Source organism: Callorhinchus milii, unplaced genomic scaffold, assembly GCF_018977255.1.
Source record: "Callorhinchus milii isolate IMCB2004 unplaced genomic scaffold, IMCB_Cmil_1.0 Scaffold5, whole genome shotgun sequence".
In the NCBI taxonomy this organism is placed as follows: domain Eukaryota; kingdom Metazoa; phylum Chordata; class Chondrichthyes; order Chimaeriformes; family Callorhinchidae; genus Callorhinchus; species Callorhinchus milii.
The window spans coordinates 28,821,209-28,839,398 of record NW_024704746.1 but is presented as its reverse complement, the minus strand read 5'-3'; the positions used below and the strand labels follow the sequence as shown (position 1 = coordinate 28,839,398).

General features: G+C 43.2%; 1 protein-coding gene across 2 annotated transcripts; it reads left to right on the top strand.

Moving 5' to 3' along the window:
* The first annotated feature begins 421 nt into the window (after positions 1-421).
* bpgm (2,3-bisphosphoglycerate mutase) lies at positions 422-17,681 on the top strand. Of its 2 annotated transcripts, XM_042335861.1 has the most exons (3): positions 422-530; positions 5,548-6,204; positions 16,979-17,681. In XM_042335861.1, exons 2-3 carry the CDS (start codon positions 5,604-5,606, stop codon positions 17,215-17,217), a joined length of 840 nt encoding a protein of 279 aa, XP_042191795.1. In that variant the 5' UTR covers positions 422-530; positions 5,548-5,603; the 3' UTR covers positions 17,218-17,681. The 2 variants fall into 2 exon arrangements, with proteins under 2 accessions (XP_042191795.1, XP_007902344.1); XM_007904153.2 differs by lacking the exon at positions 422-530 and having other exon boundaries at positions 5,473-6,204.
* The last annotated feature ends 509 nt before the right edge of the window (positions 17,682-18,190 follow it).

The following is an 18,190-nucleotide window of genomic DNA, read 5'->3' as shown; positions in this document are numbered from 1 at the left end:
GGGCGGGTCGGGCTGGCGGGCGGGGGACATGGAGGGAGCGGGCGGGTCGGGGGGGTGGGGGGGACATGGAGGGAGCGGGCGGGTGGGGGGGGACATGGAGGGAGCGGGCGGGTGGGGGGGGGACATGGAGGGAGCGGGCGGGTCGGGGGTGGGGGGGGACATGGAGGGAGCGGGCGGGTCGGGGGGGGGGTGGTGGGGGGGGGGGGTCAGAGAGATAAGGAGGGGGGGGTCAGGCCATGGATGGACCTGACCCCAGACCCTCCCACAGGGGGTGTGTGTGTGTGTGTGTGAGTGGACCCTGAGCATCAGCTGGAGGAGGAGGGGGCGGGACCCGCCTCACACAACTCGCGCTCTCATTGGATGCTCCTCAGGCAGGCCCCGCCCACTGTCCGGTTTGCGATTGGTCGAGGGGGGGCGGCGTCGGTCGGACAGGAAGTGAAGCGCGGCCGCTGATTGGTCAGAGCGGGAGCGATTGTTCGGCAATAATACATTGTAGCGGCGGTGTCCGGAGAGAGAGAGAGAGAGAGAAGGTACCTGTGGGGGGAACCGGGGGACCGGGGGGGACAAGGGACCGGGGGGGGACCGGGGGGGACTGGGGGGACAGGGGACTGGGGAGGGGACTGGGGGGGGACAGGGGGACCGGGGGGGGGGGACAGGGGGACCGGGGGGGGGGGACAGGGGGACCGGGACCGGACTGGGAGGGGGACAGGGGACCGGGGACCGGGGGGACGGGGACCGGGGGGGGGACAGGGGGACGGGGGGGGGGGACGGGGGACCGGGGGGGGGACTGGGGACCGGAGGGGGGGACGGGCCCTGTGGGGGGAGAGGGGGACGGGCCCTGTGGGGGGGAGAGGGGGGACGGGCCCTGTGGGGGGGAGAGGGGGGACGGGCCCTGTGGGGGGGAGAGGGGGGACGGGCCCTGTGGGGGGTTTAGCCGATGAAGATGGTCGGATCTGTTATTCCAATAGTGATAGTCCGGGGTTTTGTGCAGCGCCTTATCGGGGCATTGGGACATCTCAATGTGCTTCACAGAAAAAAAATTATTTGCTGTATAAAATTTGTATATATATATGTGTGTGTGTGGGGGTGTGTGTGGGGGGTGGGGGTGTGTGTGTGGGGGGGTGTGTGTGTGGGTGAGGGTGTGGGTGTGTCTGTGGGTGTGTGTGTGGGTGGGTGGGTGGTGGGGGGGTGGGGTGTGTCTGTGGGGGGGTGTGGGTGGGGTGTGGGTGTGTCTGGGTGTGTGTGTGTGGGTGTATGTGTGTGTGGGTGGGTGGTGGAGGGTGGGTGTGTGTGAGTGGGGTGGGGTGGGGGGTGTGTGTGTGGGTGGGTGGTGGGGGGGTGGGGTGGTGTGTGAGTGGGTGGGTGGGGGGGTGGGGTGTGTGTGAGTGGGTGGGGGGTGGGGTGTGTGTGTGTGAGTGGGTGGGGTGGTGGGGGGTGGGGTGTGGGTGTGTGGGTGGGGTGGGTGGTGGGGTGTGTGTGTGTGGGTGGGGTGTGTGTGAGTGGGTGGGGGGTGGGGTGTGTGTGAGTGGGTGGGTGGGGGGTGTGGGTGTGTGGGTGGGGGTGTGGGTGGGTTGGGGCCAGTGTGAGGTGCCCCCAAAATGTAGTTGAATAGAGAAATATTAAGTCGGTCGTTGAAGGGTGAGAGGGAAAGAGTTGGCTCGAGGCACTTAGTCGGGTGTCCGCTGCCTCAGTTGGTAGCGCTCTCGCCTTCGGAGTCCGGAGGTTGTGGGGGTGCACGTCCCATGTTGGGGCGTTGAGCTCGTTGTCCAGTGCAGTGATGGGGGGGGTGAGCTGCGTTGCTGGAGGTGTTGCCCTTCAAGTCCATTCCGTCTGTTTGGGCGCATGTTCAAAGATCCCATGTTACTACTGTGCTTGAAAAGAGAAGGGAAGTTCTCCTGGTGTCCAGGCCGACAACATTCCCCGTATAAAATTGATCATTCACTTCCCGACTGTTGCGGGAACATTCCCGTGCGCAAATTGGCCCGCCGGCCTTGCCTACAACCAGTCACTTCACTTCACAGTGAATCATGAGGAAGTGCTGTGAGTCGTCGCAACAGCGCGAAAGGCGTTTTTATCAAATGCAAGGAGTTGAATTGCCAAAGTGCGGAAAAATATTTTGGAATGTCAGAAAAACCAACCAGACACCAGCAAAGCAGTAACGAGCTCTTTTTTTTTTCCAAAAAAAAAAAGCAAAGAGGACCTTCACAGATTGAGGCAACAAATCTGATATTTTTGTTTCATGTTCAATAATATAAACGTGTGATTTATTGTGATACTTGGAACGGAATCCTGTTTCATTTAATTGTCAGTTCAGGGAATGTGTGCACAATGAGACGGGTTGGTCCACATTGCCCTAATTAGGTTACTCATCTGCAATGTGATTTTCTTGCATTTTTAGAGCCTGTTCACGTGTGCGATCATCACACATTCCTGAAATCAGCACTGAAGCGAGGTGTTTTTTGGGGAAAACTGTGTGTGTTCCATCCTGATCGTTGAATAAGTCCCACACACAGTCGTAGGTTGAAAATGACCAATTGATTATTGTTTTGTTTTTTTTGGAGGGATTATTGTTAGGGAAATTGCAAATGAAATTCGGCTGAAAATAGTTTCTTTAAACTGATCGATTTTGACCTGCAAATGGGCCTTGCTTACACATACATTCCCTCTCTTTATTTCCCTCCACCTTCCCTAGCCCTTGTATGTTCCTGGAAATGATAGACAGAAAGAAACGTAATACTAATAATCCTTGCATTTGATATAGCGCTTTCCAGTCTTCTAGACGTCTCAAAGCGCTTCACAGAATATACTGTAAAGTGAATTGACTGTATATTTGTGGGCGAAACGCAGCAGCCAATTGGACACAGCAGTGTCCCGCAAACAGTCATGGATTGAAATGACCAATTTTATTTTTTTTTTCTTGAGGGGTTATTATTAGGCGTGTGGAGCAAGGAAAAGTTTTGCCCTACCGGGAATCGAACCCAGGTCTCGCGCTTGTGAGGCAAGTGCTCTAACCACTGAGCGACAGGACTCCTATCCTTGCATTTGATATAGCGCCTTATCACGTCTTTGAGACATCTCAAAGTGCTTCACAGAATATACTGTAAAGTGAATTGATTGTGTATTTTGTGGGCGAAATAGCTTGACAACATAGCTGAATCTGGAGTATAGGTTTTTGTGGGTTTCCAGATTTTTAGGGATGGGGGTTCTGCATTGGATAAAATTAATTTAGATATTCCTAAGACATTTGATAATGTTTCATGCGTTAAGTTACATTTCCTGAAAAGAATTGGGAAACTAGGCAGCTGTATTGGGAACAGATAGATGTGAAAACTCTTAGCAATCTGAACTAGAAACTGGATGTATAATACACAGGGGCAAGTCAATCTGTATCTGGAAGTGAAAGATGGGTTAATGCTGTGTGTAATGCTTCATCAGAACAGTTTTATAAAATGGTTACTTACAGCTGAAATGTTATCCTGTCTTTCTTGAGAGCGGGTGGATTAAGCAGATGGGCTGAGAAGCGACTGATGTACTTTTAATATAGGGCAATGCATATTAAAGCAGGAAATGCCATTTATTTTATGTTGCAAAGGGCTGTGTCCTTAACAAAGTCGAGAAGGAAGTGGATTTATGTATGATTTTGGAAAGCGTCTAGTGGCTATAAAGTTATCAAACCACCAATGTTGAAGTAAATATTCGATTGCATCTCCAATGTCTGTAAGGCAGACGTTGATCTATCCGTGTTCAGATGATTGTGAGACACTTTCCTTTCAACCAGCATTGATATTTTGAGGGTTGTTCAAGGGAGACTGAAGATGATTCTCGGACTGTTGGCTCTAAATTAAAAGACAAAACTCACAGAATGGAACAACAACAACCTGCATTTATATAGCGGCCTTCACGCAATGTGGCGTCCCAGAGCACTTGACAGTGGGGGAGACTGATCCCGAGCCAGGGGGAGAGGTTGACCGTAATCACGATCAAAAAGGAAGGTCTTCAGGTGGGATTTGAAAGTGGGGGTTGGAGGGGGCAAGGTGGAGGGATTGAGCGAGAGAGTTCTGGGGCGCAGAGTTTCGGGGAGCAGTGTAGTGGCTGTCGAGCGGAGGCAGCAGGCGGTGGAGTGGGGGGTACGCAAATCGGAGAGGTAGGGAGGTGCGAGGGCATGGAGGGATTTGGAAACGAGTGAGACGATCTTGAAATTGAAATCGATCCGTTCGGTAATTGGGAGCCAGTGGAGCCTGGCAAGGACTGGTGTGAAGGGGGTCGGAGTTTTGTGTGGGTGAGTACCAGGCAGCAGAGTTTTAAATTAATTGTATTTGGTGTATGGTGGAGCTGGGGAGACCAGCGAGGAGGGCATTGGGATAGTCCAGCCGGGAAGTGACAAGGACATGGATGACGGTTCCGGCTGCGCTGTGGGGTACAGACAATGTGACGGAGGTGGGAAAAAAGGTCCTGGTTAAGGAATGGATGTGGCGTAGAAGGCAAAGCTGCCGATCGAACCTGACGCCTAAGTTGCGCACAGGTTTGGTGAGTCTGAGGGGAGGTTGAGAAATTCAGACCCGCAGGAGAGAAGACACTGACGGGAGCCAAAGAGTAAGGATTCTGTCTTGCCGACATTTAGCTGCAGGAAATTTGTGCTCACCCAGGCCTTGTACAAATCAAAACGGGTATCCCTAATTGTGAACGCTTATGTTTCTGGCCTATTTCTCTGTTTCACGAATTCCTTGGGGTGAAGGGAATGATTTGACCAGTGTAAAGTACTCCTACTTATAATACTAGCTCTTGGATTTGATGTAGCACCTTCACGTCATCGAGATTCAAAGCGCTTCACCTGATATATTGTATGTAAAGTACAGTGACTTTGTTTTGTGAGCAAGACGTGTCTTGTGAGCGCACAACAATGTCCCACAAGCAATCGTATATTATATGACTTATGCAAGTCTAATACATAGCAGTATTAACCTATTAACCGCTTAGTATCATGGGGTTAATTAAGTAAACACATGCTAAGGCACTGAATGTGGGTATAGATTTCACCTAAAAAAAATACAGTCTCTGCACTTCACAGTGTAACCTGTGAAGCACTTTGAGCCATCCTCCTGATGTGAAAGACGTCAAACCAAATTTAAGCTTTTGTCATAATTAAGTGCTTTATGTTCACTCTGAGCTCTGTATATACTATATCAATCAGGAAAAATAACTTTGCTTTTCCTGAAAACAAAATATAGTTCTTAAAACAGCTGAATTGAAAATTGTCATATCAAGCTGTGTTCCATGCATTTGGCTTATTTTGCTCGAGTTCTCTGATAATTGATTTATCACCGAGTATATAAATTGGTCTCACCGTGTGCACTTTGCCCTTTTACACGACCAGATCCAAAATAGCAAACTCTGCAAGCAGGGTGTATGTAATTTGCTGACACTTGAATAATCAGAAACTCGCTCTTAAAAATAACTCAGTGTCCTATATTTTCATACCTACTGTATTAACTGGCTGCAGGGAAGTCGTTGAACGTAAGGTACATTTATTCCTCCTTTGTATTACAGGGGTTGTTCAAACCTGTAAGTGAAGTGTGTGTGTGTATGTGTATATATTGCTCACAATGACAACATTCAAGTTGGTTATGCTGAGGCATGGCGAAGGAACCTGGACTAAGCAGAACCGCTTTTGTAGCTGGGTTGATCAGAAACTGACTGAGGAAGGCATAAAAGAAGCCCGGAAGTGTGGGCAACTCTTAAAAGAAGCTGGATTTCAGTTTGATATTGTGTTCACATCTCTTCTGAGCCGATCTATTCAAACAGCGTGGTTTATTCTGCAAGAAATGAACCAGGAATGGGTTCCAATGGAGAGCTCTTGGCGGCTTAACGAACGCCATTACGGGGCATTAATAGGTCTCAATCGCAAGGAACTCGCTTTAAACCATGGAGAAGAGAAGGTGAGGCTTTGGAGGAGAAGTTTCGATCTCACCCCTCCTCCTATTAAAGAATCGCATCCATACTTCAAGGAAATCTACAAAGATCGCAGATACAATAATTGTGACATCCCGAAGGACAAACTGCCCACGGCCGAGAGCTTGAAAGATGTCCTCTTCAGGCTGCTGCCCTATTGGGACCAAGTAATTGCACCAGAAGTGAAGAAAGGGAAATCGGTTCTAATCTCTGCCCATGGGAACAGTACCAGGGCTCTGCTCAAACATCTGGAAGGTAATGTGCTATAGTTGAGGTTTTGTTGCATTATGTATTTAAAAATGAAAAAAATTGCAGGGCTATGGGGTAAGTGCGGGGGAGTGGGACTTGTTCGGCAGCTCTTTCCAAGAGCTGGCACAGGCATAATGGGCCGAATGACCACCTTCTGGGCTGTAAGAATTTATGATTCTGTGTTTCAAATGGTCAACAGAAAAGTGTGCTGGTGCACAAATGTATTTGACCACAGTTCTACTTGGGCATATTTCACACCTTACTTTACAATCTCAAGTGAGCATTCTTTTCATGGAAGACAGTGAGCAGACGTCAAGCATTTACCATAAAAAGCTGTAAAATTGAAAGCAAAATCATTTTCTAAGCCACCTTCCCACAACTAGCAGTTAGGTATTAAAAATGTTTAGCACAGTACAAGAGGTACAGATGAAGAACACCCTTTGAGCTATTTAATCAACTTGATCTAATGCTTCCAAAATATCAACCCTATTGTCTTTCCACTGTATCATCAACCTGCTTCGTAAGTAAGTACAATGTCTTGTCTTGCCCATCCTTCGGGCTGTTATGTTGCCGTCTGTGTAAAGAGAAGCTTCCTCGTGTCTATCCTCAAAATGCTTTTCACAAACCTGATCCTGGTCCCTCTTTATCGCCTGCCTTGGCATGTTGGAGAGTATTGGGTCAGGGTTTACAACAGCAACAACTTGCACGTATATAGTTCCCCTCACACAGGGTACCCTTGACTTCATTAACCCATTTTACCTTTTATATAGTGGTCTGGCCTTGCTTGGTCGTTTGGAACATTTCGAGGAGAGGGGAGGGAGCAATTGAAATGAAAGTGGAGGAGTACACTTGAGCCTCAAAACAGAAATCCTGGGTAATTCCACAGCCAGGACGTCAAATGTCAGCCCCATTATAACGTGCTTCTTTATAATAGGCAATCAGTTGTAACACTGTGCACTCACTTCCTGTCGGCCGTCCGGTTTTTGTGCTAAAATGGTCACGCGGCCGCCAACGAATTCACTCCCTGTTTGATGTTAAACAGGAAATGAAATTGGTGGCAACCCAACGACACAGGTCGACCATTTTAGCTTTCTCCCTATCCTAAAGAAATGGGTCTTCAGGTCACCACCAATGTCACTCGGGAAAGGGAAGGTACAGTTGACTCTCCTCAAGTATATAGAAGTGTTCTGTGGTTCCTGAGCCATGTAGATCAGAGTCTCTGTTGAGAGTTACCTATTAACTAATCTGGACTCCAAACAATTGGCTTGCGTGTTTTGGGTCTAGGATGTAAGGTGTCCTACTTCCTGTACCAGAATGCTGCCAATTTTTGTCGCACGAAACTGCTTCATTAAATTCTTCACCTTCAGGAGAGGATGGAACAAAATTGGATTCCAACAGAGAGAACAGGAAACATAGTGAGGATTGGGTTCCCTACAAATCGGAAATGAGCCACTTCAGATTTGTAGGGAGGAAAGGTCTTAAAATAATAATAATAATCCTTGCATTTGATATAGTGCTTATCTATAACTATTTTATTATAAAGTAACTGTCTGTCCAGCGCCTTGGGACATCCTCCCGACGTGAAAGGCGCTTTACAAATGTAATTTTGTTGTTGTTGTTGTTATCACGTCTTCGAGACGTCTCAAAGCACTTCACAGAATATATTGTAAAGTGAATTGACTGTATATTTTGTGGGCGAAATGCTTAAAAGTGAACATTACTGCTTCTGTCGACCTTCCATTTTTATCTGCGATCTGTCTGACAAATCCCATGAAATTTCAAAAGAAATAGTACTAACTTGTGCATGGTTTCAAGACGAAGAGTATAATTGTAATAATAATAAAAATATTTCTTACATTTTGGTACAGATATACATTCTTACATTTTCACATCAGTAGGACGTCTCGATGCGCTTCATAGGAAGGAGATCCTGTGAAGTGCTTGTGACTCTTTGTAGGAGAATGATCAAAGACTTATGACAATGGCAATGTTATATAGAAAACAGGACTATTACCTCGTTATAATTGTCTGTGTCAATGGATGCTATTAAAAACCTAATCTAAGGTCACCTTGTAACATTCTTCCTGTGCAATGTGATGCTAAAATTGTCATTGACGTCAAATGCAAATTCTCGATCGCACAACTAACCACAACACAATTGTCGGTGGGGAAAGGAAAGAAAATTAAGGCAACCATTTTGGAGGGGATGCACTCATTCTTTGTATCACCTTTATATTTGATACACAATGCACCTAAAATTCTGGTGCCTGCATATTAATAATAATAATCTTTGCATTTGAAGTAGCACTTTTCACGTCGGGAGGACGTCCCAAAGCGCTTCACAGAACACACTGTAAAGTGAATTGACTGTATATTTGTGAGCGAACGCGGCAGCCAATTGCGCACAGCAATGTCCCACAAACAGTCGTAGATTGAAAATGACCAATTTGTTATTGTTTTTGGTTTTGGAGGGATTATTATTAGGCTCTGTGTGGAGTAAGGAAACTTGCCCAAGGTTTCGCCCTCTGCCTGGAATTGAACTCAGGTCTCTCGCTTGCAAAGCGAGTGCTCTAACCACTGAGCTACAGGACTCCACAAATATTGAACTAAGGCATGAATATTAATTATTTTGCTGAAGTATAATAGCTTTATCAACTTACAGGCCAGCTATTCATCGGGTTTTGGACTGAATTAATGTACCGGAACTAACCTCCCAGACATCCAATCAAATTGTGTCTTGACATTTTGTTCTGCTCAGAAAAGTACACTCAACTCTCTCGGAGAAGACTAAATAGCAGCTATAACTTTGCCTGGTGTACAGGAAAGTCTCAAAACATACTTACTTATGATCTGTGGCCAACCCATTTTTTTTCTTCATTTAATTTTTTGTCATTCTGTATTCCCAGCAACATATGGGTTAATTTTATGAGACATTTCCTATTATAATAGTCCCTGGATGCAGCCAATGTAATGGATAAGGGCTCCAATTAAAGACTTGCAAGAGCTCTGCAAGTCACTGCTGCCAAACTGAGTTTTGACCGTTTATTACTGTTACGGTTTATTACTGTTGTGGAGTCCTACAGCTCAGTGGTTAGAGCACTCGCCTCGCAAGCGAGAGACCTGGGTTCGATTCCTTGCAGGGTGTTGGGCAAGTTTCCTTACTCCAAGTGCCTCTGTTTACTTAGCAGTAAGAAGGAACCTGGTTGTTAGTTGATTAACGGATCGCTTTTCCGGGGTAATAATTCCTTGAAAAAAAATAATAATAATAAATTGGTCACTTCAATCCATGACTGTTTGTGGGACACTGCTGTACGCAATTGTCTACTGTTTTCTGCCCACAAAATATACAGTCAATTCACTTTACAGTATATTCTGTGAAGCGCTTTGAGCCATCTTGAAGATGAGATAAGGCGCTGTATCAAATGCAAAGATTATTATTATCATTACTACTACCTTCTGCTTTCTGTGGCCAAGGTAGTTTTCAATCGAGATAACTAATTCTATGTGGTCTTTATAGAAGCCTTCTCCAAACCGCGTCGTCGGATTGTCCAAGTCACAGAATTGTCACGGCAGGGACCTTTTAAAATTAATAAGCCCTGCATTTGGTACAGCACCTTTCACGTCGGGAGGACATCCCAAAGCCCAATTCCGCACAGCAATGTTTTACAACAGCCATGAAACAAATGACCAGTATTATTTGGGGGGGATTGTTGGTCAGGACACCAGGAAAAACTACATTCCCTTTTCGATAAGTGCCGCGGGATCTTTAACGTCCGCCTGAACAGGAAGACGGAGCCTGGGTTTACCAGGCGAAGGATGGCACCCTTGACAACGCAACAGATCCCCAGCACTGCATTGGAGCTGCATAGACTATGTGCGTTTCTATCCCAATGTTGAACCTACAAGATTCTGACTTGGAGGCGACAGTACAACCACTGAGCCAGAATGACACAAACATTTTGACATTTAAGAATTGTCGAACAGCCAAGAACATATTTCTTATAAATAGATTGCTGCTCTGTGCCACATGCACATTAGTGCAGGACCTTTTTTGACCTGCTCATGTTCAGGTTATGAATAAATATTCTAATCTTATATTGAAAATGCGTTTTTTCAGGGAGAATGAACATGTATTGACTTCAGACACCAAGCAAACGTTGTTAATATATATTCTGAGTCTTCGTGTCTCCAGTGTTTCTCAAACTTGACTAATACAGTATAACTAGCACTTCCTGAGGCGTAGCTTCAAAAATAGAACTAAATAATAATAATAATTATCCTTGCATTTAATATAGCATCTTTTCATGTCTTCGAGACGTCTGAAAGTGCTTCCCAGAATATACTGTAAAGTGAATTTGTGGGCGAAACGCGGCAGCCAATTGTGCACAAACAGTCGTGGATTGCTAGCCATAATACAAACCAAACTATGTCCTTACTGCGTGTAAAAGAACTGTTTGTTACCTTGAACTGATGTATGGCATCCTTCAGGAATGCCATAATCAGTACTCAAATCTTTCTCCACAAGTTGAAACAGACTTAAGGTGGAAGAAACGTGTAACTACAGCAGAGTATCTACACACCTGCCTGTCCAGGTGGATGATAAAGATCCCATGGCACTATTTGAAAAGAGATGGGAGTTTCTCCCAGTGTCCAGCCCAACAATTCCCCCAAATAAACATTGGTCACTCACCTCATGACTATTTGTGGAACTGGCTGCTGGGAGCTTTAACATCCACCTAATCTTTAACGTCCAACTGAACATGACCTCTTAGCTAGATCGAGGCCCAGAGGCAGAGCGAGTCAGGCTGTGGTTACTTGCGTTGTGAAAATATTTAGTTGCTTTTAAGTCCACGTTGTAACAAGATGTTCTACTTTAATTGAATGGCGTGGCATGGAGAGATCTGATACAGAATAGAGAATAGAGAATGTAAAATAGAGAGAGATGGACACAAAATACATGTACAGAGAAAGAGAGCGAGACACCCACGTACACACACAGATACTTGTATGCACTCAAATCCACACTGTTTTCATATCCCCAATGGAGTCAGGCCCAATTAGTGTGGATATCCAGCTCTCCACTGTATACATGAGTATTTTAAGGTAGACATTTGAATGGGCCATTCAGAAACTCATCCAGTTGCGGAGCAAAATCTCTTGTCAGAGCAGGAAGCTGGATAATTTTGGAAATATTAAATATTAAATCAGTATAAATGAGAAATACAGGAACAGCGAAATACCCAGACAGTCAGCAGTTAATGGTAAACCATAATATTTACATTAATCAAATGGAGTATTTATCACATACATAAAATTTAACGGGTAGCTTGTATTAATTTTAACGTTTTTTATTACATAGTGGAGTGTTATTCCACGTGTTATTCCCATAGAATATCCCCATTGAGCTTTGTTACACCCGACTATTATTTTATAGCAGCCTTTAAAACGTGCACAAAGCTCAATTGAATTTGGATTTTTTGGTTTTCTGTCCAATAAGGTTATTTTTGCCTCTTTGTTTAAACACTGGTATAACTGGTTGTGCTTCAAGGAACTGAATGATCAGATTTCCAAGGTAAACCAGGGTCACATCAGCTGACAAGGTTTTTTTTCCTGAAATATAATCTTCCTGTGTCGTTACTTGTGGCTTATATATTTTATGACACGACATGTCCTTTTTAGTTTAAAAAAATCTAAAACATCCATTTTGTTTGGTCAGCTCGGTGTCTGACACGTGCGGAAATCCATCGCCTTACTTAAGAGCATCTAAAACCAGACCGAATTCCATGTATGCCACTTACACATGTAAATTTCCATATCTGGAATGGAGGGACGCACCCACTTACTTAGTATTTGGTACATGTTGGCAAGAGCTAAGGCTTAGGATGTGTGTGTGTGTGTGTGTGTGGGTGGATACTGCTGGCGTCTAATCAGCTAAGTATCGCACAACTTGCCATTGAAAGCACTCTCCGGCGTGCTACCCGCTGCTTGTCCAGCTAGAACCATCCATACCGTTAGTTGTTTTGACTTGCAGGGTTAACGGGAACGAAGTGGGAAGAAACAAGATATGGAGATTGTTTGTTCACCCCGTGCCTGAAATTGATGGAAAACCTGTTTAAGCTTACAGCAAAAATTACTTTGAGCCAAAGCATAAATAGAATGTTGCCCACGGTGTAAGTTCCAGCATTGGAGCATGTACAGTTTACATCATAAACGCTGCGATTTAAATATTTAGTCTGCAAAATTAAAATAGTGCAAGATCTGTTTACCTTACGTTCTGTTCCATGGAAATAATCCGTTGGGTGTGCCAACTCCATTCAATTGAAATGATCGTTCTACCTTACCTGTACCTCAGTTGGCTGCTTTGGACGTGTCATGGTGAAGTTCGTCTTGCTTTGCACACTGTTGTCAGGCCATGAAAGTGTCAGTCAAAGGACTAACACATGCAGGTCTGTGAAGAGTGATCATTCTGACCTTCCTTACTTGGAAAAGCAGTGTCCAATTTCTGTCACCAGAGGGCAATAGGAGTACTGTATTTGCACGGACGGATTTCCTCCACCATTAGACTGACATTGAATAATTAGACAAAGAATGGACTTGTGCAGTGCATTGCAGAGATTCGTTGCTTTTTACTTTTACTTTTGGATTTGAGGCCTTGCAGTACCAGATTTTTCAACCTGCCCTCAGCAGAGATTGCCCCGAGTCACCAATAACATTGAGCGTCTCAGGCATGACTTACAACCCCTCAATCTCTCCGCTGCCTTTAACACTTCAGGTCACTCCATTCTCCTCCATTGTCTTAGCTTTTATCTTCCATTCCAGACAATTCTAACACATCACTATATCTCCGCAATTCTGCCTTTGCCCAAGATCTTTATTGTCAAAGGGGTAATAATCCCTTTTAAAAAAATAAAAAGGATAGTAATTTGGTTACTCAATCCAGGACTGTGAGTGGGACCCTGCTGTGTGCAATTGGCTGTCGTGTTTCGCCCACAAAATATACAGTCAATCTACTTTACAGTATAATCTGTGAAGTGCTTTGAGACGTCTCGACGACATGATATGGCGCGATATCAAATGCAAGGATTAGTATTATTATCTTTGAAGCTGCTTGGTTCAGCCTATTTTCAAGTGTTTTTAGAGATTCTTTTATATTAAAAAGGTGGAGTAATTACATTTGTTGTTACTGTATCTTTGCAATATAAGATGAATAACTCCATTTGGCTTCCCCTTGTGTTGCCTACAGTGTGTATCGAGAAGTCCTCCCGACTTGAAAGAATTTTTATTGCAGGATATCCAGTGTGAAAGTTTCTTCTTTGTTGATCAGAGGAATGGATAGAGATCAGATTGTCACTGCGAGATGCAAGCTGAATTGGACAGAAAGTGGGAAGATAAATATGCTAGGTTCAGGCCCGACAAGATCTGATAACTGATGACAAGTCAGACTGTGGTGTTATTCACCAAAATTTACTCTATAAGGATTGGAAACCCTTCATTGATTTAGCTCCTTGAGTTAGTAACAGCAGGAACCTGGTGGCTGGCTAATTTATCTTCATCGGGGCTTTGAATTTATGCACTTGCCTTCGCTCAAGAACTTCTCAAGCAAAGATCAACATTACCCATTAGGGCTACGGCTTGCGTGGTTACCATAGCTGAATGGGAAAAATCTCTGCCCCCATTGACTGGTTTGCCCCAGTAAGACCTGCTGATGAGCCAAATATTTAACCAAATATACCAGGGGAAATGCCTGTGCCTATAAAAGTTAGACTCCATCTGTGGCCCAAATTGATCAACTTTTGTAAGAGAGCATTAGACTTTGCCTGACAGCTGACACTTTCCAGACTGCAAAACCAGTAGAACATGCAGTGCTGTCAAAGGGGTGGCCCACATCGCTGCTCGGGATATGTCTAGTTCTACATTTGAAGTCTTCCAGAAGGGGCTCTAACGAAACTCTTAACGGAACGAAACTCCATAATGAGACTTGCACAAGAGACAACTTCGCTCTCTTTCTTACCGTCCCCACCATCACCACCACCATCGGGCAGGTTGAATATATACAAAGTATAATTTTTAGTTGCACAAGCAGTTTTGACTGTGAATAAGTGTTAGGAGAAACATTTGCATTTGTGCTGTCAGCATTATAAGAGCTTTAATAATTCAGTACCTTCAGTATTTATTCAACCATCGCTGGATGTTATAGCAGTCCTGAAATCTATACTGGTGACAATACCATATATAGTATGTTATACCTGACTGGTATCAGGTGATGGGATGCAGTTCTTTCCTTAAAAAAAAACTAACCTTTTATGTCTTATTAAAAGCAAGCAAATACAAGGCAACATTTTGCCTCATTTAAAGCATTTTGTTTTTTAAATGCTCTATGAAACGAGTGTTTTTTTTCTCTCTGGCTCCACTCCGAGATACAGCTTAATAAAATTCAGCAACATCAAAGCAATAAAGATGTACGCACTCAGTAAACAGGCAAGTTCAGAACACTTTAATACATTTGGAATATATAGCAATGAAATTGTATGATTCAGAATGCATTTCGCCATGGTATGAGTTTAATGAAGATCCTGGTAAGTTTTTTTTTAAATGCCCAAAATGGACTTGCCTCTTTGGCTTGATCATAACACTGACAATAATAATCACAGGATTTTTGTATGACACCTTATCGCATTGATTAAACATCTCGGAGCTTTTTCGGATCTGTATTTTTAGGCGAAAAGGAGCTGTCAGTTTGCGCACAGCAATGTCCCACGTGAAGTGAGTGAACAATTTAACTGGAGGATGGTTAGCCAGGACACCAGGAGAAGCTTCCTAATCTTTTCAAACAGGCATATGGCATTTTGGTTAAAAGTCCTATCTGAAGGATAGCACCATTGAAAATCCAGTGCTTATTGCAATGGCAGTCAAGATTATGAGCTCAATGTCCTGATTTGAGACTTGCACCCAGAACAGGCAAACTCAGAGGTAAGATTCTACCAACTGAGCCAAGAGGACACCTATTTATAGCATTAGTTCTGCTTCAATTGCATTTAAGAGGACAGTGGTATTCTTGGTAACGTAACGTGTTATTTTCTCTCTTATGTTCATCATTGTTATATTTCGCCCACAATATATACAGTTAATACACTTTACGGTATATTCTGTGAAGCATTTTCAGACGTCGCAAGGACGTGATAAGGTGCTGTATCAAATGCATGGTTTATTTTATTCTGTGTTGCTGTTGGAATAAACGTGAACTTTAGTACAGCATTTTTTTGTCACTAAAATTCATTGTGCAGATTGCCATTAGGCAATTGATGTACCCGGACAAATTCACCAGGTTCTGATGAGATACTGCGACACGTTTCTGTGTAGCATTCTTTCCTCTACACGAGTTCAGCATGAAACAGGCTGAATTGTTTTAAATTGGGGCAACGGCAATTTGAACCAGTAAAATGTAGGCTCATTTGATAATTTCTAGAACAGGCATTAATAGAGCAATGAACCCAATTTAAAATAGTAATCAAGTTCAAAAGCTAAATTAGCAAATAATTCTTAGAAAGGTCCAGCAGAACTGTATTTTATCCTTGGAACTAAGAACTTACAGATGTTGCCATCCTCAGCTCGTTCCTATTACGGTCTTATCTGGTAAGTATCCTCTATCAGTCCGTCATTCCTACCTGTATGCTCTCTTACTTGTATCTATTTTCTCTATTATTTTGGAGACGATGCGAACGACTTTTTAACTTTGAACTGCACAAATTGCTGTTTTTCTTCTTTGAATGTCATGCTTGTGTTGTCATGAATGTGTATGCAACAGTCAATTGAAGGAATCGTAACAACAGTTAAAAGTCAAAAGTACGAAAAGTCAACACACTGTTTTAATCTAGTGTTAAGACTTGATATAATTTTGAGGGGGTGAGGGTCAAAAGAACATTGTATGTTTTTCCTTGTTTTCCCAAAGTGCAAGTAAACACTAATTGACAATCAAACGTAGCAAAGTTAATTGGGTTATGTTTTTCTTTAAAGTACAAATATTGAAACTGGAAGGTAATGCATCACAGCTGAGTTTTGTTTGCACTTGTTTGACTGCATCATGTTGTAGTTGCCTTGTTGTTTGTTTTGGTATTTACATGGTGATATAATTTTTTTATATTCCTCACATTAATAGGAAAAGGTCTTGTCAAACAAGCAGATCGTTTGTGAAGCAATTGCTCTCCTTTGCAAGGCATGAGAACATTTAACTGCCAGGTTCTGTCAGGGCTCATTTAAAACAGACTTTGTTTGGTACTATAGATTTTTTAATGTAATGCTTTGAAAATGTTTCCTCTTCTTGATCCATCAATTGTTTCCCTCAAATTTTAAGCAGATGAAAATCATAAATGGGCATTGAAACCATAACTTGGGTTTATGCAGCACCTTTGACGTTGGAGTTCCTTACTATGACAATGATGACAATTGAACAGGGAGGGTAGAAGAGGAGTATAAGGGTGACCAGAAGCCCAGTTGTGTGATTCTATGATGGTTTTGAAGGCAGGGAGAGAACAACGAGAACCTGCGTTGATATAGTGCCCCTCACGCAGTGGCAGAACACAACGCCGAGCTGGGTGGAGGGTGAAGGTGACCGTTGGCACAGCCGAAGAGGAAGATCTTCAGACACGACCTGAGGAGGGGGAAGGAGGGGGCAAGGCGGAGGGAAGGCCCAATGTGCTGGGATTTGGGCAGAGAGTTGCAGAGACCAGAAGCTTTAAAATGGCCACTCTCTAACTTTGAACTTCTGTCTGTTTTTCCTCAGGTATCCAAGATGATCAGATAATCAGTGTGACTATGCCTACCTGCGTGCCATTGCTCTTGGAGTTAGATGAAAACCTTAGGGCTGTTAAACCACATATATTTCTGGGAGATCAACAAACCATCCAGGAGGCCATCAAAAAAGTGGATGACCAGAGCAGAATCAACATCCAAAACACAGATACCTTTCCAGATCCGCCCACAAACATCAAGCCTGGGAGCACTGAAGAAAGTGAAAAATAATTAAGAATTATTAGAGAATATTTAATGAAAAATGTATTTCCTATTTGAATTTGCTGTGGCTTGCCAGAATAACCTAAATATAATGGCTGTAAAAGTATGTTTGACTCTGCACTCCAGGTCTTCAATAATTTGTCAATGATATAAATTCACTTACAGCATAGTAATGTCTCCACACACTGCACTTTAACTATAATGTTTACTTGCTTATGTAGAAGATTCAGATTGTTTCACAATGGGGTCTCTGTTACAATAGAAAATAATTGAAGTCTTCAATATAGTATTTTATTAAAATTGTATTACTCTTCTTAGACAAGATACTGTTATGGTTTCAAAAGGTACTGCTCTTTAGATGATCAGTTTTGCGTTTAAAGCCTAACTTATTATTCTATCCTCTAATAATTGTGTCAACTTAAAACTACTGTTTTGTTATTTAAAAAGTTGTCTTATTTTATTGCTAAAAGCATAATTTTATTTAAAAGCATTTAAAATGTTCATTTTATATTCTGTCATATTCATATTTTATTAACAATAATAATTTGGTCATTCAAACCATGACTGCCTGTGGGATACCGCAGTGTGCAATTGGCTGCTGCGTTTCGCCCACAAAAAACACAGTCAATCCACTTTACTATATATTCTGTGAAGCGCTTGAGACGTCTCAAACACATGATAAGGCGCTATATCAAATCCAAGGATTATTATTATTTTAAGACCTTTTTTCTCTCTACAAATCTGAAATGGCTCATAACTGAGACGTTGCTGTTCAAATCTAAATATGTTTACACCACTGTTTGCTTTTTTTGCCGTAAGACATTGTCTTAATATATGGTTGAGGGAGGCATTTAGTATTGCACGTTAAGATAATCATTTGTGAATTATATAAATTCATTGACAGCATTAATACAAATTGAGATGTTAGAAAGGTGGATTCTGATTGTTATTATTTAAAACTGTGAAAGTAGTGTAGTGATTG

What these genes read in the sequence shown, in the direction of transcription:
- bpgm (XM_042335861.1), top strand. Translation starts at nt 5,604, where the DNA reads ATGACAACATTCAAGTTGGTTATGCTGAGGCATGGCGAAGGAACCTGG. An exon ending in TCTGCTCAAACATCTGGAAG is followed by an intron (nt 6,205 to 16,978) that starts GTAATGTGCTAT and finishes GTTTTTCCTCAG; the next exon opens with GTATCCAAGATGATCAGATA.